The 24,769-nt window shown below is 33.3% G+C and overlaps 1 protein-coding gene across 8 annotated transcripts in view; it reads right to left on the bottom strand.

Annotated features, from left to right (window-relative positions):
• FER (FER tyrosine kinase) overlaps positions 1-24,769 on the bottom strand; it is a 445,427-nt gene that overhangs the window by 212,154 nt on the left and 208,504 nt on the right. For 6 of the 8 annotated variants that reach the window (XR_013418480.1, XR_013418479.1, XM_015140536.3 and 3 more), the window contains 2 exons: positions 21,813-22,016; positions 17,372-17,494 (listed from right to left, as the gene is read on the bottom strand). Coding sequence is in view for 5 of the 8 variants with exons in the window: in XM_015140536.3 (XP_014996022.1) it covers positions 17,372-17,494; positions 21,813-22,016 (327 nt within the window). In the remaining 3 variants the exon portion in view is untranslated. The remainder of the gene's footprint in view (positions 1-17,371; positions 17,495-21,812; positions 22,017-24,769) is intronic. The other 2 variants (XR_013418478.1, XM_078005094.1) reach the window with 2 other exon arrangements.

The raw sequence follows: 24,769 nt of genomic DNA, 5'->3' as shown, positions 1-24,769 counted from the left end.
TATTTAATACCATAAAATATACATAAACCTATTATAAAAAGTTAAAATGTATCAGAACTTATGCACACACACAGACCATACATGATGCCATTTGTAGCTGAGAAAAATATGAACATAAAAATGCAGTATTAAATCACAACTGCATACAATTAACTGTAGTACATACATTACTACTATAATAATTGTGTAGCCACCTCTCATTGCTATTGTGGTGAGCTCAAGTGTTGCACATATCCGCTTAAAATGCTGTGTGATGCTAATCATCTCTGTGTGAGCAGTTTGTCTCTCTACTAAACTCTATCACAGCAAAAAGTGATCTCTTGTGGTTCTTGTGAATTTTTCATCATGCTTAATGCAATACCATAAACCTTGAATAACACCATGGGACCCACACAAAGTGCCACTAGTGATGCTGGAAATGCTCCCAGCAGAGAAAAGTCATAATATTACAAGAGAAAGCTGAATTGCTTGATATGCACCATAGATTGAGGTCTGAAGCTATAGATGCCCACCATGTCAGAGAGATGATTCATCTTGTAAACATATGATACAAACTTATGATATCAATAAATACAGTACAATACTATAAATGTATTATCTCTTCCTTATAATTTTTAAAGTAATATTTTCTTTTCTCTGCCTTACTTTATTGTAAGAATATAGTATAGACATATAGCATACAAAATACGTGTTAATTATGTTATCAGTAAGGATTCCGGTCAACAGTAGGCTATTAGTAGTTGCTTCTGGTAAGTCAAAAGTCTCATGCAGATTTCTGACTATGCAGGGGGTCAGCATCCCTCACCGCCAGGTTGTTCAAGGGTCAACTGTATATGCATTCTAACAGGATGGCTAAAGGAAAGGGAACAAAGGAAGAAGGGGTTAAATTGGGCAGGTGAACTAGGACCCCACCTTAGAAAATCTTGAAGAGACTAAGAGGCCTGCATTGCTTCACAAAAGCAAAAGAAGTATCATAAGTTTTAAAAGTAGCAAACTCTTAGGATAAAATGTTATTTTAGAAGGATAATTCTAGTGAGAATTGGGAGGAAATGATCCTACAGGAAAGAGAAGTAGGTGAGTTATCAGCAATCTAAGTTTAAAGTGATGAAAGCCTGTACAAATAAGGCAGCAACATGAGTGAAAGGAAGAAATAAGTGAGAGAGACCAATGGAGCCTCCTCTTCTTCCAACCCTGAATTATCTGTTGTAGGCCCTCTTAAGAATGAGGTTTCTTGTTTTTTAAAAATCACTTGCAGATACCTTTTTAATGTCTTTGGTTTTTCTAACTTAAATCCTAGTATTCATATGTCATTAAAATTCTTAGCATGCAAACTTAGTCTACATAAAATAGAATGTGGGACAAGCCTTTTGTGGCACAATTAAATCGTTCCCTTGAAGGACAAAGTAGCAGAAGGTGAACACTAATTTAGTTAATATGATAAAGATAAATGGTGTTTTTTTAAGTGAAAACAAGTATGTTCTTGTATATCATTCTCACTTTTCAAATGAGTTAATATAGGGCTTTAATTTTCAAATAAGGAATATTAAATATTACATAAGATTGTGTCCCCACTTTAATATCAAAGAGAAATCTCATCAAGGTGTCAAATAAATTTAATGGAAACAATTAGATGTAGTTTGCAGTAGTATAAAATACAGATAAGCTGAATAAGAACGCAATGTTTTCTATGTGTACTCAAAAACATTTATGAAGTTTCCAAAGAGCATTGTAACTACATGGAAAAGTCACTTGAAATATTAAGTAATTAAAAAATAGAATGTAAATTATTGTACATATAGAATTGAAACTGGATATATCTTATTTCCAAAGAGATGCCACACATAAATCTAAACAAAGCCCAACTCTGGAATCATTAAAAGCCAAAATGTCTACACTATTCTGAAAATAGAATATGAAAGTCTTTCGCTTATATTTTTCAAATGTTATATTGGGCACTTATTAGATGTCTAGATTTTTTCAAAAATAGTATCAAGTGTTTGCTGAATGTATATTATATGTAAGACTCTTAGAGATACAAAAAAGTGAGTAAAAATATCCTTATTGCTCTCAAACAGCTTATTATCTAATGGGCACATCAGATATACAAAACTAACATAGTACAAGACTGAATAAAGTAAGTGCCATAACTACTTCAAAGATCAAAGTAAGCTGAGGAAGAAGACATTTTTATGAGATGCTTTATGAGTAGGTATGTCAAATAAAGTAGACTAATAATGAAAATGGAATAATGAAAATATCATCACGCGAGATGTTCTACCTCAGAAGTGTATGTGAGCTGCAGGTAGGGACAGAGGGAGGAGACCACTAAGGAAAAGGGGTTATGTGGGTTGAAGAGACCAATCCAAGACAGAGGCCGAGAAGGTACCCTCTTCTGTCTGTCATACTCTTACTTCTTACCAACTCACCACACTCACTCCTTACCACCTCTCATCTGTCCCTCCATTCTGTTAACCACTTTTCTTCTGCTTAAACTACAGAAGTACAAACACTAATAATCCTTGCATCAGAGTTCTTCTGTTCTTTTGGGGTTTATAGAATATCAAATGTGTCCTCAATGTCTAAGTTCAAAATCCAAAAAGTAAAACATTAAAAAAAAGATGGTGACACTCCATTAAATTAAGTAATTTGGAACTGATAATTTATAAAATTAAATAAAATATTGGAAACTTATTTTCTAAAGTGCAAAGCCTGAAGGGAAAAAAAAACTTCAACAATTCATTATATCTTAATGTTTATTTTCACTCAGCATGTGAATTCTTTACAAACCTGACTAAATATTAAACTGTTCAGGTATATAAATATCATGGGATACTTTTAAATGTCTTATGTATAACGCTTGATATTCTGACAGTTGTTTAAACTTTTTAATGTATTTAATGCTAATTTTTATTAATATTTTGATAAGTCTAGAGTCCTAGAATTTTACTATTTTATTCAGGAAAAATTGAAAATGGGGGAAAATGCTGATGTAGAATGTTCTTTATTAAGCTGTATTTTAATATTATACCCTTCGCTACATTTAAAGGATGCTAAAATCAACAACCTATGAAACCTGTTTCTAAACTTTTATGGAAATATTGTTGAGGACATTGTTATCTAAAATCCCAAGAGAGAAATTTCCCTTAGAACTTACTGGCAGTAAAATTTTGCTTTAAACAAATTAAAATCCTTCTTCCTTTCTAATCGTGAAATTAGCTAACTCTTTTTCTGTAACAGCTTCCAGGAAGCTTACAGCTAATTTTTAAGCTCAACAAGGAAATTATACATAGGCCATTAGGAGCCTGTATTTTATTTACTATTTCTGAATTCCTACCATTACTTATTTTTCCCCAGTACTGAGAATTTCTTTCTTTCTTTCTGTTTTTGTTTCTTTGTTTGTCTGTTTGAGACAGGCTCAAGTGATCCTTCACCTCAGCCTCCCAAAGTGCTGGGATTACAAGTGTGAGCCACTGAGCCTGGCCACTGTGTTTCTATTTCTATTTTAACATTACTATAATAGGATTTGGTTTTAGTTACACAAGTACTATTTAAAACATAGTAAAATGAACACTGATTTTTTTCTGTTAAGTGTGCCAATAAATTTCCTTAACTTCTTCCCACAGTTAAAAATCTGAATAGCTTCAATATTTTAGTGAGATCTGTATATATCTCACATATGAGGTATGAAGTATGTGGTGTCACCACCATATTTAGGATGTGCTTATATTACATTCATCTTTGCTTATAAACCTTTATCAGAGTGGCATTTTCCATCACAATTCTGGCATTCAGGGCCTTTAAAAATCTGATTTTAATCTAAGCTTTTCAGATTATTCACCTTTCCAAATCACTTGCTTCTGTCAAACTGATCTTGCCTTACTTAAAACAGGTCTACAAATTTCCCATGTTTAGCTTGTCCTCTTACCAAATAATTTCCCTTCTCCTCCTTCTGCCTATTCTCAAGACCTACTTCAAGTTCATCTTCCTTTTTAAACCATTCCCAGCTGATTTTTTCCTCTCTTCTGAATTCCCGTAACACATATTATGACTTTAGAAATAGTTTTGTTGATTTTTTAAAATCCTTCACATAAATACTTTTCAAATTGAGGTTCAAGAAACCAACTTATTGGCTGTAAACACTTTTAAAAATAAAGTATAGGCCGGGCGCAGTGGCTCGCGCCTGTAAACCCAGCACTTTGGGAGGCCAAGGCGGGTGCATCACGAGGTCAGGAGATTGAAACCATTCTGGCTAACACAGTGAAACCCCATCTCTACTAAAAAATACAAAAAAAAAAATTATCCATGGTGGCAGATGCCTATAGCCCCAGCCACTTGGGAGGCTGGGGCAGAAGAATGGCATGAACCTGGGAGGCAGAGTTTGCAGTGAGCCGAGATTGTGCCACTACACTCCAGCCTGGGCAACACAGTGAGACTCCGTCTCAAAAATAAATAAATTAATATAATATAATATAATATAATATAATATAATATAATGCAGCTCATTTAGGAAGCATAAAACAGTGTTTGGAAAATATGTTTTAGTTACACACACACATAAATATCAATACTCCCAAGTTTGTGTGTCCTAACTCTTAAACTGAAATGTGATTTCTTCATATAAATTATGGGAAAAATAGTTTTTAAAACATTGATCTATAGTGTTCTACAAAACATTAGCATGTAATATAATTTTAGAAAATTTTCATATTACAAAAATAACAGGTTCAGTGAAAAACATTTTTAAACTGCCCCAAATCACCCATTACTACTCCAATCCAAGGTAATCATAATTAATATCCTGGAGTATAGCCTTCCAACTTTTTCCATGTATTTGGATATCTATACTTTATTTAGTAAAAATTAGATAAATACCATAATGCTATTTTATAAACTGCTTTTCCTACTTTAACAATATATGGCATGAATATTTTGTCTTCTTATCAGTAATTTCTCAATAAAGCATTGTCCTAAAATTCATAATTGCTTGAGGACAGGTGCCATGTTTTCAATATTTTTTAATCTTACCTTTTTAATAGGTAATACATTCACAGTGGTTAAAAAAATTAAAATGTAAAATATAAAAAGTAAAAAGTTTCCCTTAAACCTCTGCTTTCAATTTCAACCACCTCCCCAAACATGTAATCTCTGTTGTTTATTGTATTAGTTTTAAGTTTCTTTATCACATAAAAGCAAATTCAGACTTATAATCATACTCCCACCCTTTTTATATAAAAGGTAACAACATAACCTAAACTGTTTGCAGCTTAGTTCTTGGTATTAACAATGTCTCTTGGAGCTCTCCCCAGTCAGTACATCTATAACTCCCTCATTCACAGAACTCCACTGGATAGGGTACTATAATTTATTTAACTAGCCCCAATGGTGAAAATTTCAACGATTTCCAGTTTCCTAATATTACAAACAATGCTGAAGTGACTAACCTTGGAATGACACCATTTCATACATGCATATAACAAAAGGATAAGTTGTGAAAGTGTTATTGCTGAGTCAACGGTATATACATTTTACAGTTTTGATGGATTCTGCCAAAATGCCTTCTATAGTGGTTTTTCATGTTGTTGTTGAGAATTTATACTCTCGACAGTAAAGTATCAAAGAGCATTTGTATCCACATCTTTGTCAAGACACTAAGCTATTAAATTTTAAATTTATGCTAATCTAATAGGTGAATAAATATATTTTGATTTTTCCTTTATTTTACTGAGAATGGGGCAAATCAACTTTAATATATTTAAAATCATTTGTGTTTCTATTTTCTAAACTATCCACCCATATCCACTGCCAATATTTTTATTTGGTTTTCCTTATCCATTTCTAGAAGTACACTGTATATTAAAGAGATTCACCCTTTTGTGATATGTTTGTATTGATTATATTAAAAATATTTTAATTATTTATTAATTTTCTAAAAGCAACTATTATATACATATTATATTTCCCCTTTTCTAATTCATTCCTTTATGCTTTTGTTTTTATTACTTCCATTCTTCCACATTCCTTTGATTGTGGGTTTGATTTTCCCTAGTTTTTTGGGTGAGATGATAAACTCATTTATTTCATTCTTTTTATTTTAGTCATATAAGTACTTAAGGCTCTGAATTTTTCTCCAAGGGCAGTTTTGGCTATATCAATTAACATATCACATAAATTTTTATTTCCTTCATCCCTTTCCCACATCCATTTTTGCAAGCAAGGAATATAGCCTTATAATTTAAGGGTACATTCTTCACTTTCAGCAGGTAATTTTGTTTTTTTGGGTTTTTTTTGTTGTTGTTGTTGTTGAGATGGAGTCTTACTTTCTCTATCACCCACTCTAGAGGGCAGTGGCGTGTGTGGCGTGTGGCTCACTGCAACCTCCGCCTCCCAGGTTCAAGCAATTCTCCTGCCTCAGTCTCCCAAATAGCTGGGATAACAGGTGTGCGCCACCAGGCCCAGCTAATTTTTGTATTTTTAGTAGAAGCAGCATTTTGCCATGTTGGCCAGGCTGGTCTCGAACTCCTGACCTCAGGTGATACACCTGCCTTGGCCTCCCAAAGTGCTGGGATTGCAGAACTGAACCACTGTGCCCGGCCACTTTCAGCATGTAATTTTTGTTGGAGGTGGTAAAATCCATTGCAGCTTGTTTCCTTGATTACATCTTCTCTTAACTTTATTATTACGCGATTTCTCCACAATCTAAGTGATAGCAGCAAGAGGCAGACAAATGTCTAGGCAGATAGGGACAGGTCCCCAGTGAAACCCCAACTCCAAGCCAAAACCTCCAGGCTTTTTCAGTTTAAAGCCAGAAAGCCAAGCCACAAGTCAAACTATGGACCATATTGAGAACCTGTCTTCCCATTTGGCACAACTTCCTCTGATTGATCCCCACCTTTCACCTATTTTACTTATACCTACCCTTTCCTAATTGTTTTTTTTTTTTTTGTTTTGTTTTTTTGAGACAGAGTCTCACTCTGTCGTTCAGGCTGGAGTACAGTAACATGATCTTGGCTCACTGAAGCCTCTCGGGAGGTTCAAGCAATTCTCCTGCTTTAGCCTCCGAGGTAGCTGGGATTACAGGTGCCCACCACCACACCTGGCTAATTTTTGTATTTTGAGTAGAGACAGGGTTTCACCATGTTGGCCAAGCTGGTCTCAACCTCCTGACCTTAGTTGATTCATCCACCTCGGCCTTCCAAAGTGCTGGGATTACAGGTGTGAGCCACCGTGCCTGGCCTCATAATTGGCTTTTTACACTGTCGTGCCCAACTTTCAGTGGGTGCCTTTGTTTTAACCTTTTTTGCATACTCACAAACCAATCAGCACACAGAAGTCCCAGACTCAGCCACACTGGGAGAGAAACCAGCTAACTCAGGGTAGCTGACCACTCTCACGTCCCCTCTCTGCTGAGAGCTGTTTTGTTGCTCAATAAAATTCTTCTCTGCACTCATCACTCTTCAATTGTCAGTGTGTTCTTATTCTTCTTAGACGCAGAACAAGAACTTGCAAACAGTTGAATGTGGTACGAACTATAAAACATGCAGGCTGAGATGGTGCATAAGCCAGGGTTGGCCTGGGGTGGGCTGAGTAAGCAGGCCACCCGTTGCAGCAAGTAACGTGGCTGTGTGAGGCCCAGGTGGGGGCGTCGCTGGCTGGAGGTCCGCGGCTTACAAAATGACTGAGAAAAATCATGTGCCATAAGGTGCTTTGAGCTACCTTATGATATACTTTAAAGTCCCTGTTTCATGAAAAATGCAGCTTATGAATATTCCAATTTTTGTTGTTTTTGTTCTATGGCTTTGTTTTTTCTATGTTTGTTTGTTCCATGTTACTGTGTATGTTACTCTTTGTTACTGTTCTATGGCTTCCAACAAGAAATGGGGGAAGGGAGAATTATACATTATACATCCATGTTCATATCAGAAATATTATACATTTTGTTGTACATTTCTACAAAAGTACATTTGTAGAAATGCTTTCCAAAGTCAATGCATATATAAAGTATAATAAATACTTGGCCGGGGGCGGTGGCTCATGCCTGTAATCCCAGCACTTTGGGAGGCTGAGGTGGGTGGATCATGAGGTCAGGAGTTCAAGACCAGCCTGAGCAACATGATGAAAGCCCGTCTCTACTAAAAACACAAAAGCCCGGCATGGTGGCACATGCCTATAATCCCAGCTACTCAGGAGGCTGAGGCAGGAGAATTGCTTGAACCCAGGAGGTGGAGGTTGCAGTGACCCAAGATCATGCCACTGCACTCCAGCCTGGGCGACAGAGCAAAACTCCATCTCAAAAAAAGAAACAAAAAAAGAAAGAAAGAAAAGAAAAGAAAGTATAATAAATACTTTAAAATGATGAAATGGCACACATTGGGTAATGTTTGTGCTATAAATATCAAATCTTGCCTTTCAATTTGCATTAAAAAGTTCCAATGACTTACTCTTTTAATAGACCTTACCTGCCTATTCCCATTTCCCTCCAAATATTTATAAAGTAGGCAAAAAAAAAAAAAAAAAAAAAAAGGATAGAACTAATTACTAAAAATCTGGCTCTTCCAACTAAAAATATAATGATATTTAAGAAAGTCTGAGGTAGGCTTATGGATGTGAAACTTTTGAGGTATCATTTATGGAACATCAGTGGTTTCTAAGGTCTATTAATTTTTTGATACTAGCATTGCTTTTCCTCAAAATATCTGCTGGTAAAAGATGAGAGTTTTAAAAATCAGTCTGGGTGTTATTAAATATATGTACCATGGTAGGGTTCTTTTATATTATTAAGTAGATCAAGCAGATGCATAATTAGATGCAATTTAACTTTGCAGACTATACCAAGTAGTGGCTACATATTCAAATATCACCCTGTATTTCCCTTAGCACAACACACTTATAGTCTCTGCTAGACTTTCATGTGGGTTGGGGACATAGCTGTTAAGTTCACTTATATCCTGGTGCTAAAATATTGGAGTATAGAAAAAATGTTTGTTAAGCTATCGACATTAATCAGATAGAGATTATGATTTATGCTAGCTGGAGTTGTAATTAAAAGATGATAAATAGAACAGAATCCCTTTCAAGTAGCAACTCTAAAACTTACAGTAAATTTGATTCAGGGTAAATTATAATGTCTGAGTTTCCTTACCTAATAATGGGGATAATATTAATACTCAAATTCACAGTTGTTGAAAAGATTTAATAAAATAATAGAGGTAGAGTATTCTCAACAGTACTCAAGTGTTTTTCTTTTTCCTTCGTTCACAATTTAAAATGCTCCAAATTTTCCTTCTGTTAATTATTTATCTGTCCTGCAAAACATGCTTTCAAACAAAAACTATAAGCTATTTTATAGTTTCCACCATATAACTACAGAGATTGTCACACATGATTTTTATAACAAGTGAGGTTATTGTAGGCCACAGATAAAGTTAGAAGGCTGGCTTGCCTAAGAAGACGTGGCTGATAATAGTGAAAATTGAGACTTAAAAATGGATTATCTGTGCTCAAATCCAAGACCGACATGGAGATTTATATATTCCTGATAAATTTCCTAAAAAGAACATTTTGTAATTTTTTTGTGCTCTTCCACTCTCAATAGACCAAATTAATTGATCTAAAAGAGCCAATTAAATAGAAATCTTAACAGTGAGAATTCTAGTTCAGAACGTTTTTTTCAAATTGTGAGTTTCCATGACTGGAAATCCAATTTGATATGGTATTTAATTATCTAATTTTAAAGAGCTAAAAATAAAGATCACTCTTATGTCTTTTCAAATTTTCAACACACAGCACTTTTTGAAAAGCCCATACAAGTGACAGCATAAAATGATTAACTGCAAAAGCACAGCAAAACAAGCATCTGCAAAAACAAGATGCCTCCAAAAATAATGTTACTGGGAAAAAAGTTCTTAGAAATAAAATCATGGATTTACTGTAATTTATTTGGATGGCCTATTCTACTAAATATACTCCTTTGAAATTCACTACCACTATTAAACGCAAATCTTTTATTTCAAGACATCCACTATGAAAACTTGTAAAATTTTACGCTGAATTTCTACTCAAATGATGTGAATTTCTTAAATTATACAAAGAAAAACTGGCCTTTTAAGATGATATGTATTAGTTATTAAATTAATCCAAATCTGCGCTTGCCTCCCAGCACTCTCCCTTTTGACAACTCTGCTTCAGTCATACTAACCTCTGCAGTTCTTCAGTCACACCAGGAAACACTCTTCCCCAGACACACAAGGATATACAGCCAGTAACCATCTCTATGGCTCTTTCAATTGTTTACTGCTGGCATCTGTTCTGATAGGTTGGTACACATGCTGTACTAACTGTTACCCCTTTATACAACCACACAAATAACTCCTTGTTTTGATTTACGTCTCTGTCCAAAACTCATTAGGAGGCTTTCTTTGACCATGATATTTAAAAAATTAGCCCTCTCTATGCACATACACACACACTACCTAAACACTGTCCTCAACAGAGTCTAGTACTTCATTATCTCCTTATCCTACTCCATTTTCATAACATTTATTCACTCTAACATAATAAAGAACTTAGCACAGAGTGAGTACTAAGTAAATATTTACTACATGAATACTGAGTCACATCTATTTTTCATTCCTCTCTTTCTTAAAATTTTAAATTATTTTAAAAAGTATACAATAGCTCTTAACGAATTAAGAATATGGATATAGACTTAAAGAAAAGGAAGACTGATTTCATAAAATGATAAATTGATAAGACATCAACATATCAAAAAGTATATTATAAGCCTCTATAAAATGAATATCACTAAACAGTAATATTGGAAGAGGCAAGCTATATCAGATATAAGATAAAATAGTCTTTAAATTATCTAAAACAAACAATGTGAACAGTGCACTTAAAGTGCAGTTACTTCTCTTAAAAACTGTTCTTTGCAGTGTCTACTACTCATGAATGTTGCTGCCATGAACCTCTCTCCTCAGGACAAGTTAGTAGTTTCAGTCACAGAGAGACTTACTCTCCTCTCACAAATCTGACTCTAATACTCTGACAATCTATATGACATTCTGGTAAAAAGCTACAATTACAATTACTTAATTTAAGATGGTTGTCTAAGGTTCAAATTAATTGCTCACTGCCTATCTAATGTACCTTTTTTTGTTTTGTTTTGTTTTGAGATGGAGTTTCACTCTGTTGCCCAGGCAGGAGTGCAGTGGCGCGATCTCAGCTCACTGCAACCTCTGACTCCCAGCTTCAAGTGATTCTCCTGCCTCAGCCTCCCAAGTAGCTGGGATTACAGGTGCATGCCACCACATCTGGCTAATTTTTGTATTTTTAGTAGAGATGGGGTTTCACTTGTTAGGCAGGCTGGTCTCAAACTCCTTACCTCAAGCAGTCCGCCCACCTTGGCCTCCCAAAGGGCTGGGATTACAGGCACGAGCCACTGCACCTGGCCTAATCTACATTTAATCATACATGTTTTTGCTTTACTTTCGATTCAGAAAGAGATTTCTTACTTAAAAACATCTTAATATGAAGAAATATTAAACTTAACAAAGCAAATATCTTCCAAAAGTGTCATTTAAATGTTAAACTAGATGTCTTTCTTAAATATATTTGAACAATCCCTATATTTTAGCTCAAATCCTAGCTTTCCCTACCCAATATTACTGTTCAGAAATTTTTCTTTTATAGAAACTAATAGTTTTTGATATATTAAAATCTTGTTCAAGTTAATATTTTATAGAATGAAAGAGACTTCGTTTCCCTTAAATTCACATTCATATTAATTAAACAGTTTATTTTAGCCTCTAAAGTCTAGACTCTACAATCTGGAAAAATAGACAGTGGTTAAGAATGTGGGCTCAAATTCCAGATCTGCCTCTTAACCAGTTCTGTTTTCTGTAAATGAATTCCTGAATTCATTTACCATTTTAATCTTTAGCCCTTCATTCATAATATTTTATAGCAATAACAGCAACAATAATATTATATGAGATTAACAACAATTCTTACTAATATTTTATAGGAATATGTGAAGTTAAATGAGATAATGCATATAAAAAGGTCAGCAATTAGCTGGGCTCCTAGCAATTGCTCAGTGAATTCAATCTTCCAGCAAATATTTATTGAACATTAGCATGGGTCAGCACTCTTCGAGACACTGGAAATAACACTACACCAATTGTGGCCCTATGGAAGTTATTTTACTTGGGGGAGACAAATGATTAAAAATACATCACATAATACAATGTCACTATGATGAAGAGAAATAAAGGCAGAAGAAGGGAGAGCAAAAGGGTTTGATGTGTTATTTTATACATGGTAGTCAGAAAAGGCCTCCCTGATGAAGTGACATTTGAGTAGAAACTGAATTAAGAACAGGTCATATGCATGTATAACGTGTCTGCTAATGTAAGAACGATGATAATGGGTGATTAATAACCCCTCTTTACAACAATTTCTTCCATCTTCCGTATGTTTACACAAGCTCTGGAGGTAGTGTAGGAAAAATCAGGGAGAGGAATGAGTGACTCAAGCACCCACTAGTTTATAATAAAGTGAGAAAGTTAAACAATTTAATCCTGTCTAGTTTTCTGTACCTCTGAGTGAATGTGCATAAAATATAAAGAAAGAGATTACTTTAGCCATTCTGTCCTCAAGTTAGGCATTATGATGATAAACTTATATTTTTATGGGTAGGAGCAGAGATAAATGGGAAGAGAAATAAATGGGAAATAGAAATGACAATGAAACTAAAGTGGAATTCTTTATGTAGGCTAAAAATGAAGTCTAGCAAGACAGAAATTAAATATTTTATAGCACATTATATAATCAAAGACATTCACTTTTCACACAAATTAAATCAAGAAATAATTCAGTTATAAGAGTACAAATAATTCAAAGGAAGATATGTAATAGATACTACCACCATAACAAATCCATATCAATTTGTTATCTACTCATAATTGAAAAATTATCTAACTCAAAGCTTCTGTTTTGTGATTTTCTTTTAAAAGAGTAACACGATCCTTTAAATCAAGTGTATAACATTTGCAACAAACTGAGATAATGATTTTTAGATTTCAAATACAAGTACTTTAGGTTAATAGCCAGATAAACTTTAAATTTCCACCTCATATAAAAAATCATATATAACCCTTTAAATTTCTACAGCATCCAGTATATATTTATTTTCATAGCTAGTTCTATCAGATGGTGAGATAATCAATTCCAAAGCATTGGGGGTTGGAAAAACATTAATTAACCATGTAATAGTCCAGAGAATCTAATCTATTATCAAAGTTTTATAGCAAATTTTATATTATAAGGGGTATAGCTTTATTTGAAATTTTGTATTCCTAATCAAACTCATATCTGCGTTGTTATTTCTTTCTTTTATAGATTTGGTTTCCCAATTTAGACCTGGCGAAGCAAGGTCTAAATTAGACAATACAAACATTTGGTTGACTTGTGAAATGGGACATCAGTATCGCTGAAATCCTATTTGTATATTTTGTTAACCTAATCTGGATAAAAAATATCTTCCTGTACTGTATTTTATTCATACTGATATATACTAGAATTGGTGTTCATACTTCCACATGAATAATTAAGCATACAAAACACTTCATTTATTTAGAGACAGGGTCTCTCTCTGCTGCCTAGGCTGGAGTGCAGTGGTACAATCACAGCTCACTACAGCCTCAACCTCCCAGGCTCAAGCAATCCTCCCATCTCAGCCACCCAAGTAGCTAGGACCATAGGCATGTGCCACTACCCCCAGCTAATTTTTGTATTTTTAAGAGATAAATACTTAATTGTAACCCAGAGTGCTTGAGGGAGGGCAGTGATGTAGAAGAAAGAGATGTCAAAGACCCTCAATTTATGACTTGAGAAGCTGGGTATTTGGTGGCATCACTTATTTAAAAAGAAAGCATGGAATGTTCTTCCATTTGTGTCCTCTTTTATTTCATTGAGCAATGGTTTGTAGTTCTCCTTGAAGAGGTCCTTCGCATCCCTTGTAAGTTGGATTTCTAGGTATTTTATTCTCTTTGAAGCAATTGTGAATGGGAGTTCACTCATGATTTGGATCTCTGTTTGTCTATTATTGGTGTATAAGAATGCTTGTGATTTTTGCACATTGATTTTATATCCTGATACTTTGCTGAAGTTGCTTATCAGCTTAAGGAGATTTGGGCTGAAACAATGGGGTTTTCTAAATATACAATCATGTCATCTGCAAACAGGGACAATTTGACTTCTTCTTTTCCTAACTGAATACCCTTTATTTCTTTCTCGTGCCTGATTGCCCTGGCCAGAACTTCCAACGCTATGCTGAATAGGAGTGGTGAGAGAGGGCATCCTTCTCTTGTGCCAGTTTTTAAAGGGAATGCTTGCAGTTTTTGCCCATTCAGTATGATATTGGCTGTGGGTTTGTCACAAAGAGTTCTTATTATTTTGAGATACATTCCAACAATACTGAATTTATTGAGAGTTTTTAGCATGAAGGGCTGTTGAATTTTGTCAAAGGCCTTTTCTGCATCTATTGAGATAATCATGTGGTTTTTGTCTTTGGTTCTGTTTATATGCTGGATTATGTTTATTCATTGGCATATGTTGAACCAGCCTTGCATCCCAGGGATGAAGCCCACTTGATCATGGTGGATAAGCTTTTTGATGTGCTGCTGGATTCGGTTTGCCAGTATTTTATTGAGAATTTTTGCATCGATATTCATCAGGGATATTGTCTAAAATTCTCTTTTTTTGTTGTGTCTCTGCCAGGCTTTGGTATCAGGATGATGTTGGCCTCATAAAATGAGTTATGGAGAATTCCCTCTTTTAAAAACAAGAAATGGGGAAAGGATTCCCTATTTAATAAATGGTGCTGGGAAAACTGGTGAGCCATAAGTAGAAAGCTGAAACTGGATCACTTCCTTACTCCTTATACAAAAATTAATTCAAGATGGATTAGGGACTTAAATGTTAGACCTAAAACCATAAAAACCCTAGAAGAAAACCTAGGCAATACCATTCAGGACATAGGCATGGGCAAGGACTTCATGTCTAAAACACCAAAAGCAACGGCAACAAAAGCCAAAATTGACAAATGGGATCTAATTAAACTAAAGAGCTTCTGCACAGTAAAAGAAACTACCAGCAGAGTGAACAGACAACCTACAGAATGGGAGAAAATTTTTGCAATCTACTCATCTGACAAAGGGCTAATATCCAGAACCTACAAAGAACTCAAACAAATTTACAAGAAAAAAACAACCCCATCAAAAAGTGGGCAAACGATATGAACAGACACTTCTCAAAAGAAGACATTTATGCAGCCAACAGACACATGAAAAAATGCTCAGCATCACTGACCATCAGAGAAATGCAAATCAAAACCACAATGACATATCATCTCACCAGTTAGAATGGCAATCATTAAAAAGTCAGGAAACAATAGGTGCTGGAGAGGATGTGGAGAAATAGGAACACTTCTACACTGTTGGTGGGACTGTAAACTAGTCCAACCATTGTGGAAGACAGTGTGGCGATTCCTCAAGGATCTAGAACTAGAAATACCATTTGACCCAGCCATCCCAATACTGGGTACATACCCAAAGGATTTAAATCATGCTGCTATAAAGACACATGCACATGTATGTTTATCGCGGCACTATTCACAATAGCAAAGACTTGGAATCAACCCAAATGTCCATCAATGATAGAATGGATTAAGAAAATGTGGCACATAACACCATGGAATATTATGCAGCCATAAAAAAGGATGAGTTTGTGTCCTTTGTAGGGACATGGATGCAGCTGGAAACCATTGTTCTCAGCAAACTATCACAAGAACAGAAAACCAAACACCACATGTTCTCATTCATAGATGGGAACTGAACAATGAGAACACTTGGACACAGGAAGGGGAACATCACACAACAGGGCCTGTTGTGGGGTGGGAGGAGGGAGGGATAGCATTAGGAGATATACCTAATGTAAATGAAGAGTTAATGGGTGCAGCACACCAACATGACACATGTATACATATGTAACAAATCTGCACGTTGTGCACATGTACCCTAGAACATAAAGTATAATTTAAAAAAAAAGAAAAAATAAAGATGAAGGAGGAAATATTGAAAGATTTATATATACATATATATATATTTGCTATAGAAAAAATGTGACAATCTATTTCAGACTGAAGAAGAATTTTTTATGGTTTTGGTAATTAAGGGTAGAAAATGAATTTTAAAAATTAACAAAGAATTATGCAATTTCATAATTATAGAAAATTGTTCAAGAAAGCCAGCTCCTTAACCAGAGAATTAGAATGTTTAACAAACAACTGTCAAAATCTTCCGTTAGAGAAATATTAAAGGTCATCCTCTCAGTGAAGACTCAGTAGTACAAAAAATGTACAAATATAGATATTATTTCCCAGATTAACAAAAGGAAATAAAATAATTGTTTTTTAAATTTCCAAATTGCTAAATCCGGACTATGTACCAGCACTCTTGGAACTGACACTTACTTCAAATTAAAAGCAATCCCTAAATGTATAACAGTCATATCAACAAATATTAATCTACCAAATTGTGTGGCTTTCCTATTTCTACGCTGTTCTTCATATTAGACAGTCCTGAAAGGAAAGCGCTCTTGCCAATACGAACCCCACTCCTGAAACATCAAAGGTGCTCAGAAACTAAGTCAGCTCCATTGTTCCACTTTGGTTTAAGTCCCAAATATATTACCTTAAAAACACAAAACTTCCACATACCCATTCTTTATTGAACAAATCTTGAAAAGCACATGTAAGTAGTGTTTTCTGCGATAGATCATAGAGGTAAAAATGACCTAAGACAATCTCTTATCCAACCACCTGGCTCCACATAGGTAAGTTCTGATTTACTGCTTCCATGAAGAGTAGACTAGTTTTTAATAGTTCTAATATCTTATAATACATTGTAAATATAACATCCCAAATTAAAACCCTAATTTATTCCTAATTGCTGGACATTGTCTTTGACTTATACAACTTTGAATCTTTTATAACCTGAACCTTTCAAAGTATGAACCTTATAAAGTGAAGAAAAGCCTCAAGTCTGAAGAAAAACTAGGAAAGAAAGGGGAAAAAAAATCCAAGCCATTTGTATACTAGCAAATACTGAATAAAAAGCAGCTCATCTTAATAAAATCAAGGAAATTTCATGTTTCAATTGTATTACTAATAAAAGCCAGAAAAACAAAAACAAAACTTTCTTTTTTTCTGAACGACTAGCATATAATCTAAGAACTTTATTTACTGTTGGAAATGTTAACGCACCAAAAATTCTTTTAAAACAAACAGACAAAAAAGTATATAAGCAACTACCTTAGGAATAGGATTCAGCAGAACTACACCCGATTTCTTAGTGATGACCTGTTTCGTTGTATAGTGATGATCTATAAGTTGAGGAATGTTTGAAAATCCAGTGCCCTCGAATCGATACATGTTCTGGAGAGAGAACAATAAGGTAGAATAAATGTGAAGACATTGGTTTAGAAAATCTACATTCATTGACAAATTAGATTCCATTCTTTAAAAAACTATAATTGCACAACCATGTGAATATACTTAACACTACTAAACTATACCCTTAAAAGTTATTAAGATGATAAAAATATAAATAAATAAAGAAAGCTCTGACATGTTTTAAAATTCTACCTTGTGAGAGATAAATTAATCTTCACAATGTTTAAATCTAATTCAAATTGTTGAAAAAATAAAAAATCTAACAAACAGACCTGAAATGCATTTTGCTAAAATGCTAACCAAAGGAAATAAAGCATGGGATACACCCGAGTTAACGGACAAGATACACGTTTACATATGTCTACATATGTGTCCCATTTGATAAAACTTTCAATATCAAAAATAATATCAAAAATATAAGGAAGGATATCCAGTCTGATGGTAAATATTTTAATACATCTGACCATTTATTTTCTATCTGTTGATACAGTATTAGTTTGCTTTTTATAGTGGAGTATTCATTTATTATTCATTACCAAAAACACTCATTCATGCATCTTTGATAAAGAAATAAAATGCACCAGTGACAAAACTGCAGATATCAACATGCTCAAATCTTAGCATTTTAAAATTGCATATCACTAGGTAAGGTGCAATTTTCCCCAAACTCCTCCAAGACCCTTTTTCTCTTGTTTTCATATTTCAAATTGGCCTATGAGTAGGTTGTCATATGGATAAATTGATAGCAATAAACCTGGCAAATCAAAAATACCCTATTGGCCATATTTTTCAATGCAAGAAGCATTGCAATGCAATGTAACAAACGCTTCCAACTGATAGTTCTCACATCCAGGAGATATATACCAATACAGATTTTGGAGTACCCCCATTTTAAGAAAATCCTGTGAAGAAATAAGAACTTTCAAAACCGACTAAATTCTATATTACTCGCATTACTGGAAGATTACTCTCCCAGTTGAAAGTTTAAAAACTCAAAGCTCTTTTTCCATACTAGAAAATAAAAAAGATTTAATGTATCAAAATTTAATTTATATAAAACTTCTTAAATGAATATTTCTGTTTCATCGAGTAATGAACAAACTTGCATTAGTTTACTTTAGCACTTAACTATGGAGTATAAACCAACTCAAGGCAGTTAGTGTTTGAGTCAGTTCAAAGCAGTTGTTAATTCATTGCCTAAAGAACTTTTGTACATAGTAGGCATACCTTCTATGATATATTAGCACTGATGCTTGAGAATATTTCACACTGAAGGTACTAATCTATTTATAATAATATATGTTCTAGGTGTGCAAAACACCAATCAAGATCTCTCAGTGTCTCAGCTTATTCCTTAGTGAAACAGAGATAATATTTGTACCTCCTCACAGAGTAAAAGAGTTGAATAACTATTAACATGCAAACCACTTTACCAGTATATGGTACATGTACTGGCACACATTCAATTATCAAATCACCAGACAAATAATAAATGTTAATGGACACTTAGATTGATTCCTTATTTTTGCTACTGTGAATAGTACTGCAATAAGCATGGGAGTACAGGTATCCCTTTGGTATACTGATTTATTTTCCTTTGAATAAATACTCAGTAGTGGGATCACTGGATCATATGGCAGTTCTATTATACTTTTTTGAGAAATCTCCATATTGATTTCCATAATGAATTTACTAATTTACATTCCCATCAACGGTGTATGAGAGTTCCCTTTTCTCCACATCCTTGCCTGCATTTATTATTTTTTGTGTTTTTAATAATAGCCATTCTACTGGGATAAAATGATGTTTTATTGTGGTTTTGATTTGTACTCTCTGATGATCAGTGATACTGAGCATTTTTTCATAATACCTATTGGCCATTTACACAACTTTTTGGAGAAATGTCTATTCTTTGTATTAAATGTTGTATTCAATGTCTTGAATGCAAAATGCATGAGTGCATGAGCTTTCCAGTATTCATTTCTATGCTGCCTTATTGGTTTATTTAATTTCACATCCTGCAAAGTATGTATTCACTTACTTGATTCTCGCAAAAACTCTTTAAGATATTAACCCCCTTTATTTCCTAAACCACAGAACAAGTAAAGACAGAGCTAGGACTGAAAGCCAAGTGTTCTAACTCCAAATATAGTGCTCTTTTTATTGATCTACTATTTAATATTTTTAACTCCTCTAAAATCTTGTATTACTTCATAACCTCCTCTCTTGGAACACTTGTTGGCTCATTTATTTACAGCTTCTATAATATAAACTCCTTCATTAGAATACAGTAGGCACTCATTAAATATCTGTTAATGAATTTCCCCATTTATTGACCCCTTCTAGTTAACAGGTATAGGAGGAAATGAACAGGATAATTTTAGCTCATGGAAGAATCAGCTGCACAAAATGAAAAAGAATTAAAACTCTATATCATCTTATACTGTTTGCAATTGCTTGAGGAGCTCAACATTATACAGCAAAAACTCACTAGAATAAAATTAGGCAGCAGAAAATCTGAGGCGTTTAGTGAAAAATAAATGTTCTCATTTTTAACAGAGATATTTGAAAAATCTCAGTGACAGAAGGAAACCGGATAAAACTATGAAATGTGAACTTGTAACCTCTTATTTTTAGCATATATTATATTGTTCATTTTAGCCACTTAAAACAAAATGGCAATATTAAAAACAAGCAATAATTTGCACACTGACCCTTTCCTTTTTGTTTCTAAGAATGCTAATTTAAATACCTATAGTTACAATTTAAACTAGAAGTGATAAGATAAATATTTCAGTATTACATAATACATATTTCAAAAATAGTTACTTTCAGAGCTTAGAAAATAAAATGAAACATTCATATAAGTTGTGGTTAACGAGTTTATACTTTACCTACAATCTTTCCTTCTACAATTCTCACACCATGTAATAAATATTGCCAACATGGTCACAAATTGTAATAGGGTAGGTTATCTAAATTCATAACTTAAAGGCATATATAAATTACAAAAGAGTTTGCCAAGGAAATAAAAAATTACACATCATTAGAAACAACAGAGTTTCCAAAACAGTAAGTTAGATGTATGAATGTGGGAAAATATGATTATCAAATTGAGGTCTGAATACTATGAAAAATTAACAAATAGTGTGAACATTATGATAGTGGAAATACTTTAATGGATGTATTCCTTTTAACCTACTAGAATGGTATCTACTTCATTTAGCTATAACTACTAGATGTAAATGTACTAAATGCTACTGAATCCTACACTTTAAAATGATTAATTGTATTATATGTGAATGTCAGCTCAAAAAGGTATGTTTCATATATATATAAACTTATTAAGAGGTATATGTGCATACGTGTGTGTACATACACCTGTTACTAAGCTATCCAAGCCCTCAGGTTCATCTAATGATCATGGTTCAATTTGTGTAAGGCAATTAGTATCACCCTAGTCTCTAGACATAAACTGAAATCCTGTGGATAGCAATCTTGAAAATGCAGGCCATCTGAAATGATGGGAATGGAAAACAAATAGAGGCATCAATTCCTTCATATGCCAAAAACATTAAAATTCCTTAGTGGGTAAAGTTAAATTTTGAAATTACTCTTCATCTGTTTAAGGCTCAATAAAGAAATGTAACAAACATAGAAAGTAGTTTAGCAATGCTTAAAAAAATTTCAAAAAATAAATTAGCATTAGAATAATCAATGTAAACAAATTATTTTTAATTCTTCATTAATTTCTATTCATTATTAATGCCAATAAACAACGGCTTATCTATAAAAAGAAAAACCTTAATCTTTAATGTATCAAAAAACCAATTCAACCATCATCCCATTCATTAAGAAATTTCACTATCATTATTCAATAAAGTATTTCTTAAAAATCTTTCACGGCACCATTCTGAAAACAATTCCAAGCTCCAATTTCAAAAGTATAAGTTTCATAAACTTAAGTTTCTCTAGAAAAAAAACTTATAATAATCACATTGTTTTTAGTTTTAATTCGAAATATCTTTAATGTTCAAATTTAACAACATATTTTAAATAGCTATAGACTTTGATTTTGTAAACACTATTTTTAATTTAAAATATTACTAAATACATCTTTCCTTAAACATACTTAAATGTTAGCAAATTTTGAAGCACTGTATTTAAGAAATTCAGAAAAAAATTAAGTGCTAAATTTCAAGTGTTGCAGGCATTTGTCACAAACCATTCATTATTTTAATACAATTGTACCACAATGAACTACATCAAAATATACATATGAACTAAACTGGAAACGTACATCAACATATTGTATGATAAAATGTCTCCTCTGTCCATCAGAATATACAGAAAGGACATATTCACCAGGTTTCCCATGACTCTCTCGCACCAAAAAGTCTCCTTGTTTTTTTAACAGTTCTTGAGCTTCTATTCTGGGAATTGCACCATGGTACCAGTCCTGTTCTGCCAAAGGCTTCTCACTGATGGAGATCATATCAGAAAGCTTAAACAAATATTAAAAAAAAAAAAAACTAAATTAGAGAAAATACTGATTATTTTCTAATAAAATTCATAGCAACTATAAAGGCTTCTTACAAATGTTCCTCCCTTTAATTGACCAATTAAAAGTTATATGATGAACCTAAAATATCTTTTGAAGTACTGGTGCTGAAGTTTACCACAAATACATACACTTCAACACTTTGTTTTATCTGTCATACAAAGGTAGACACAATATTAGCATTTAGAGTTAGCATTGATAATCTTATTCACCACGTCCTAAAATAAATCTATATACTAAAATTATCAACCAGAGAAATTATGAAGAAAAAGAGGGAATTAACAGAAATGTATCACAAAACAACTTAATTTTTATGTAAATGAAAAGCTAAGGTATTTCTTTTTTATGTAATTAACTCTTGATCACAGAGGTTCTGAGCAGTCTCATATGTTCCAGGAGCACTATCTCAGGTTTTATTTGATGCTGCCTTGCTGCTGTGCCTTCCTGTCCTTATCTTCACTCACCTGACTTAACCATTACCTCTGCCACATGGCTGGTGCTGCTTCTACAAAGCAATGGTAGATAAAGCCCTAGGAGAAATAGCATCACTGAAAACCACCAATATGCAATTACAAACACACGGCAAAGATAAGGAATGTTTATAAACCATGAGCATGGTAGAGAAAGCAAATTCTCTGTTATTTTAAGAGGCCAAATGCTAACACCAAGTCAGAAATAATTTAAGAGATGACTGTTATTTCCTTGAAATGTGCTAACTGATAGTAGATTAAATCACACATTTTCTGATTACAAGTAAAAATGTTGCTGATGTTATTGTTTTTATGGCACACAGGAACTAAACTCCTCCAGATATAAAGAGTACTTTGTGGATAAGGTGTAGTAATTTGAACTAACTTTTAAGGTTCTCAAAATACAGTATGCACAATGCCTCATGAGAAGGTAATTTATAAATTGGAAACATCAGAATTAATAATAAATGAAAGGCAAATATTCATATTCATATATGAAGTTTTACAGGCTGATATAAATTCTAGGTAGGACCAAAGTATGGTAATTCTGTAGTAAGTAAAAACTGGTTTTTAACAAAGACTTCATTGTTTTGTACCACTGAAGAGACCCAAAACTTACTGCTCAAAATTCTATTTCATATTATCCAAAACCCATTCTGTTGGTTAAAAGAACAAAACAAAACAACAATAAAAAACTTGAAAAGTCCAAAATAGATCTCAAGGAAGAGTCTACATTCTGATTCTTACTTCTTCCACTCATATTAAATAACATTTTAAACTTTTAAAATATATTCAGGTTGTGACTATACATGGAAGTTTTGGTAAACTAAGTCTTTTTAATTTTCACACAAACTATGATAAACAATATTATATCATATTTAACATATAAGAAAAATATTTTATTTCAAAAAACGTTTTAACATATTCCCAAAAATTGTTTTAAAGAACAATTTTATCTAAAGAACCACCCATGACTATATGAGGTAAAAGAATACTACTTTTAAAAACAAACATAATCTACACAAAATTAACTTTTTGTATATACCGATACTAATAATTTGTAATTATTAAAGAAGTAAAAAATAATCAAACGTTTTCTATTTGTATAATCAAAAATTTTATTTTAAAATTTTATCATAGTGCATCTAATTAGAGTAAATACTAAAATTTTTACTATAATGGACATATTTCTGTCTCACTAATAGCAAAAGTGCTTATTTATTCAAAAGTTATTACTGAATACAAGAAGTTCAATGTAACATCTTTGCAAAGGACTTATTTTTATCATTGTCTCTCTAAAAGGTCTACATAACAGGAAAGCATCCCAAACGAGGATGCTACATGTTGATTTCTTGTCCTAGCCAACCTATCCTTCTAAATTTGCATTTATTTCCAACTGAGAGAACACAGTTTGATGAACTAAGGTGGAAAGGTATATGAAGTATAAAAGCTCAGCCAGCATTCCCAGAAATTCATTTAAGTATATGATGAAGAACATGTATGGGGGAAAAAGTCATCTGGGGAAAGTATCTGAGTTTTGTTTCGTTTTTAAAAAACTAAATAGTAAGGAACTTATATTGCTATCTCATAAAGATCATACTTCAATTCTATAGGTTTCTTAGTTTCTTTGGGGGTAGGGAGGGAAGCTCAAAGATCTGTTATTCCCCATCCCCTATACAACATTGTTATGAAATATAAGCTGAACTTACTGTGAGTGTATGTGTGTATATACACATGTGTACACACATACACAGGGAAAAGTCACACATATCCCCTGCCTGGGTATATCAGGTCTTTCAAAGACTTCTCTGGAAGCACTGGAAGGAATATTCTTATCAATATGATTTGAATGAAATCCCAACACAATTTTACAAACTTGACAGTAATATATGTAGGATGCACCAGCAAAAAAAAAAAAAAAAAAAAAGCAACATACCAAGAGCCCAGCATAATGACATCACAAATGAAACCAAGCTTTTTACCTCAAATATCCCATCTTTATCAGCCTCAACAGACAGGGTTTTCCTTCATTAGTAAATTATCTGAGATTTTTGCCAAAGATATGGGGGTAGGAGCAAAGCCTCCTTTTTAAGTTACAATTAATACAGTACAGTTAATAAGTTAATAAGTTTTCCTGATTGATTGGGCTAGCTGTTTAATTAGTTATTTTCCCTAGATCTTGTTCCTAAAGAATAGTCCAGCAAAAATATACCAGAATTAGTGAAA

Source organism: Macaca mulatta, chromosome 6, assembly GCF_049350105.2.
Source record: "Macaca mulatta isolate MMU2019108-1 chromosome 6, T2T-MMU8v2.0, whole genome shotgun sequence".
Classification (NCBI taxonomy): Eukaryota; Metazoa; Chordata; class Mammalia; order Primates; family Cercopithecidae; genus Macaca; species Macaca mulatta.
Note: the sequence above shows the minus strand (reverse complement) of the source record. Positions and strands in the feature narration are given on the sequence as shown.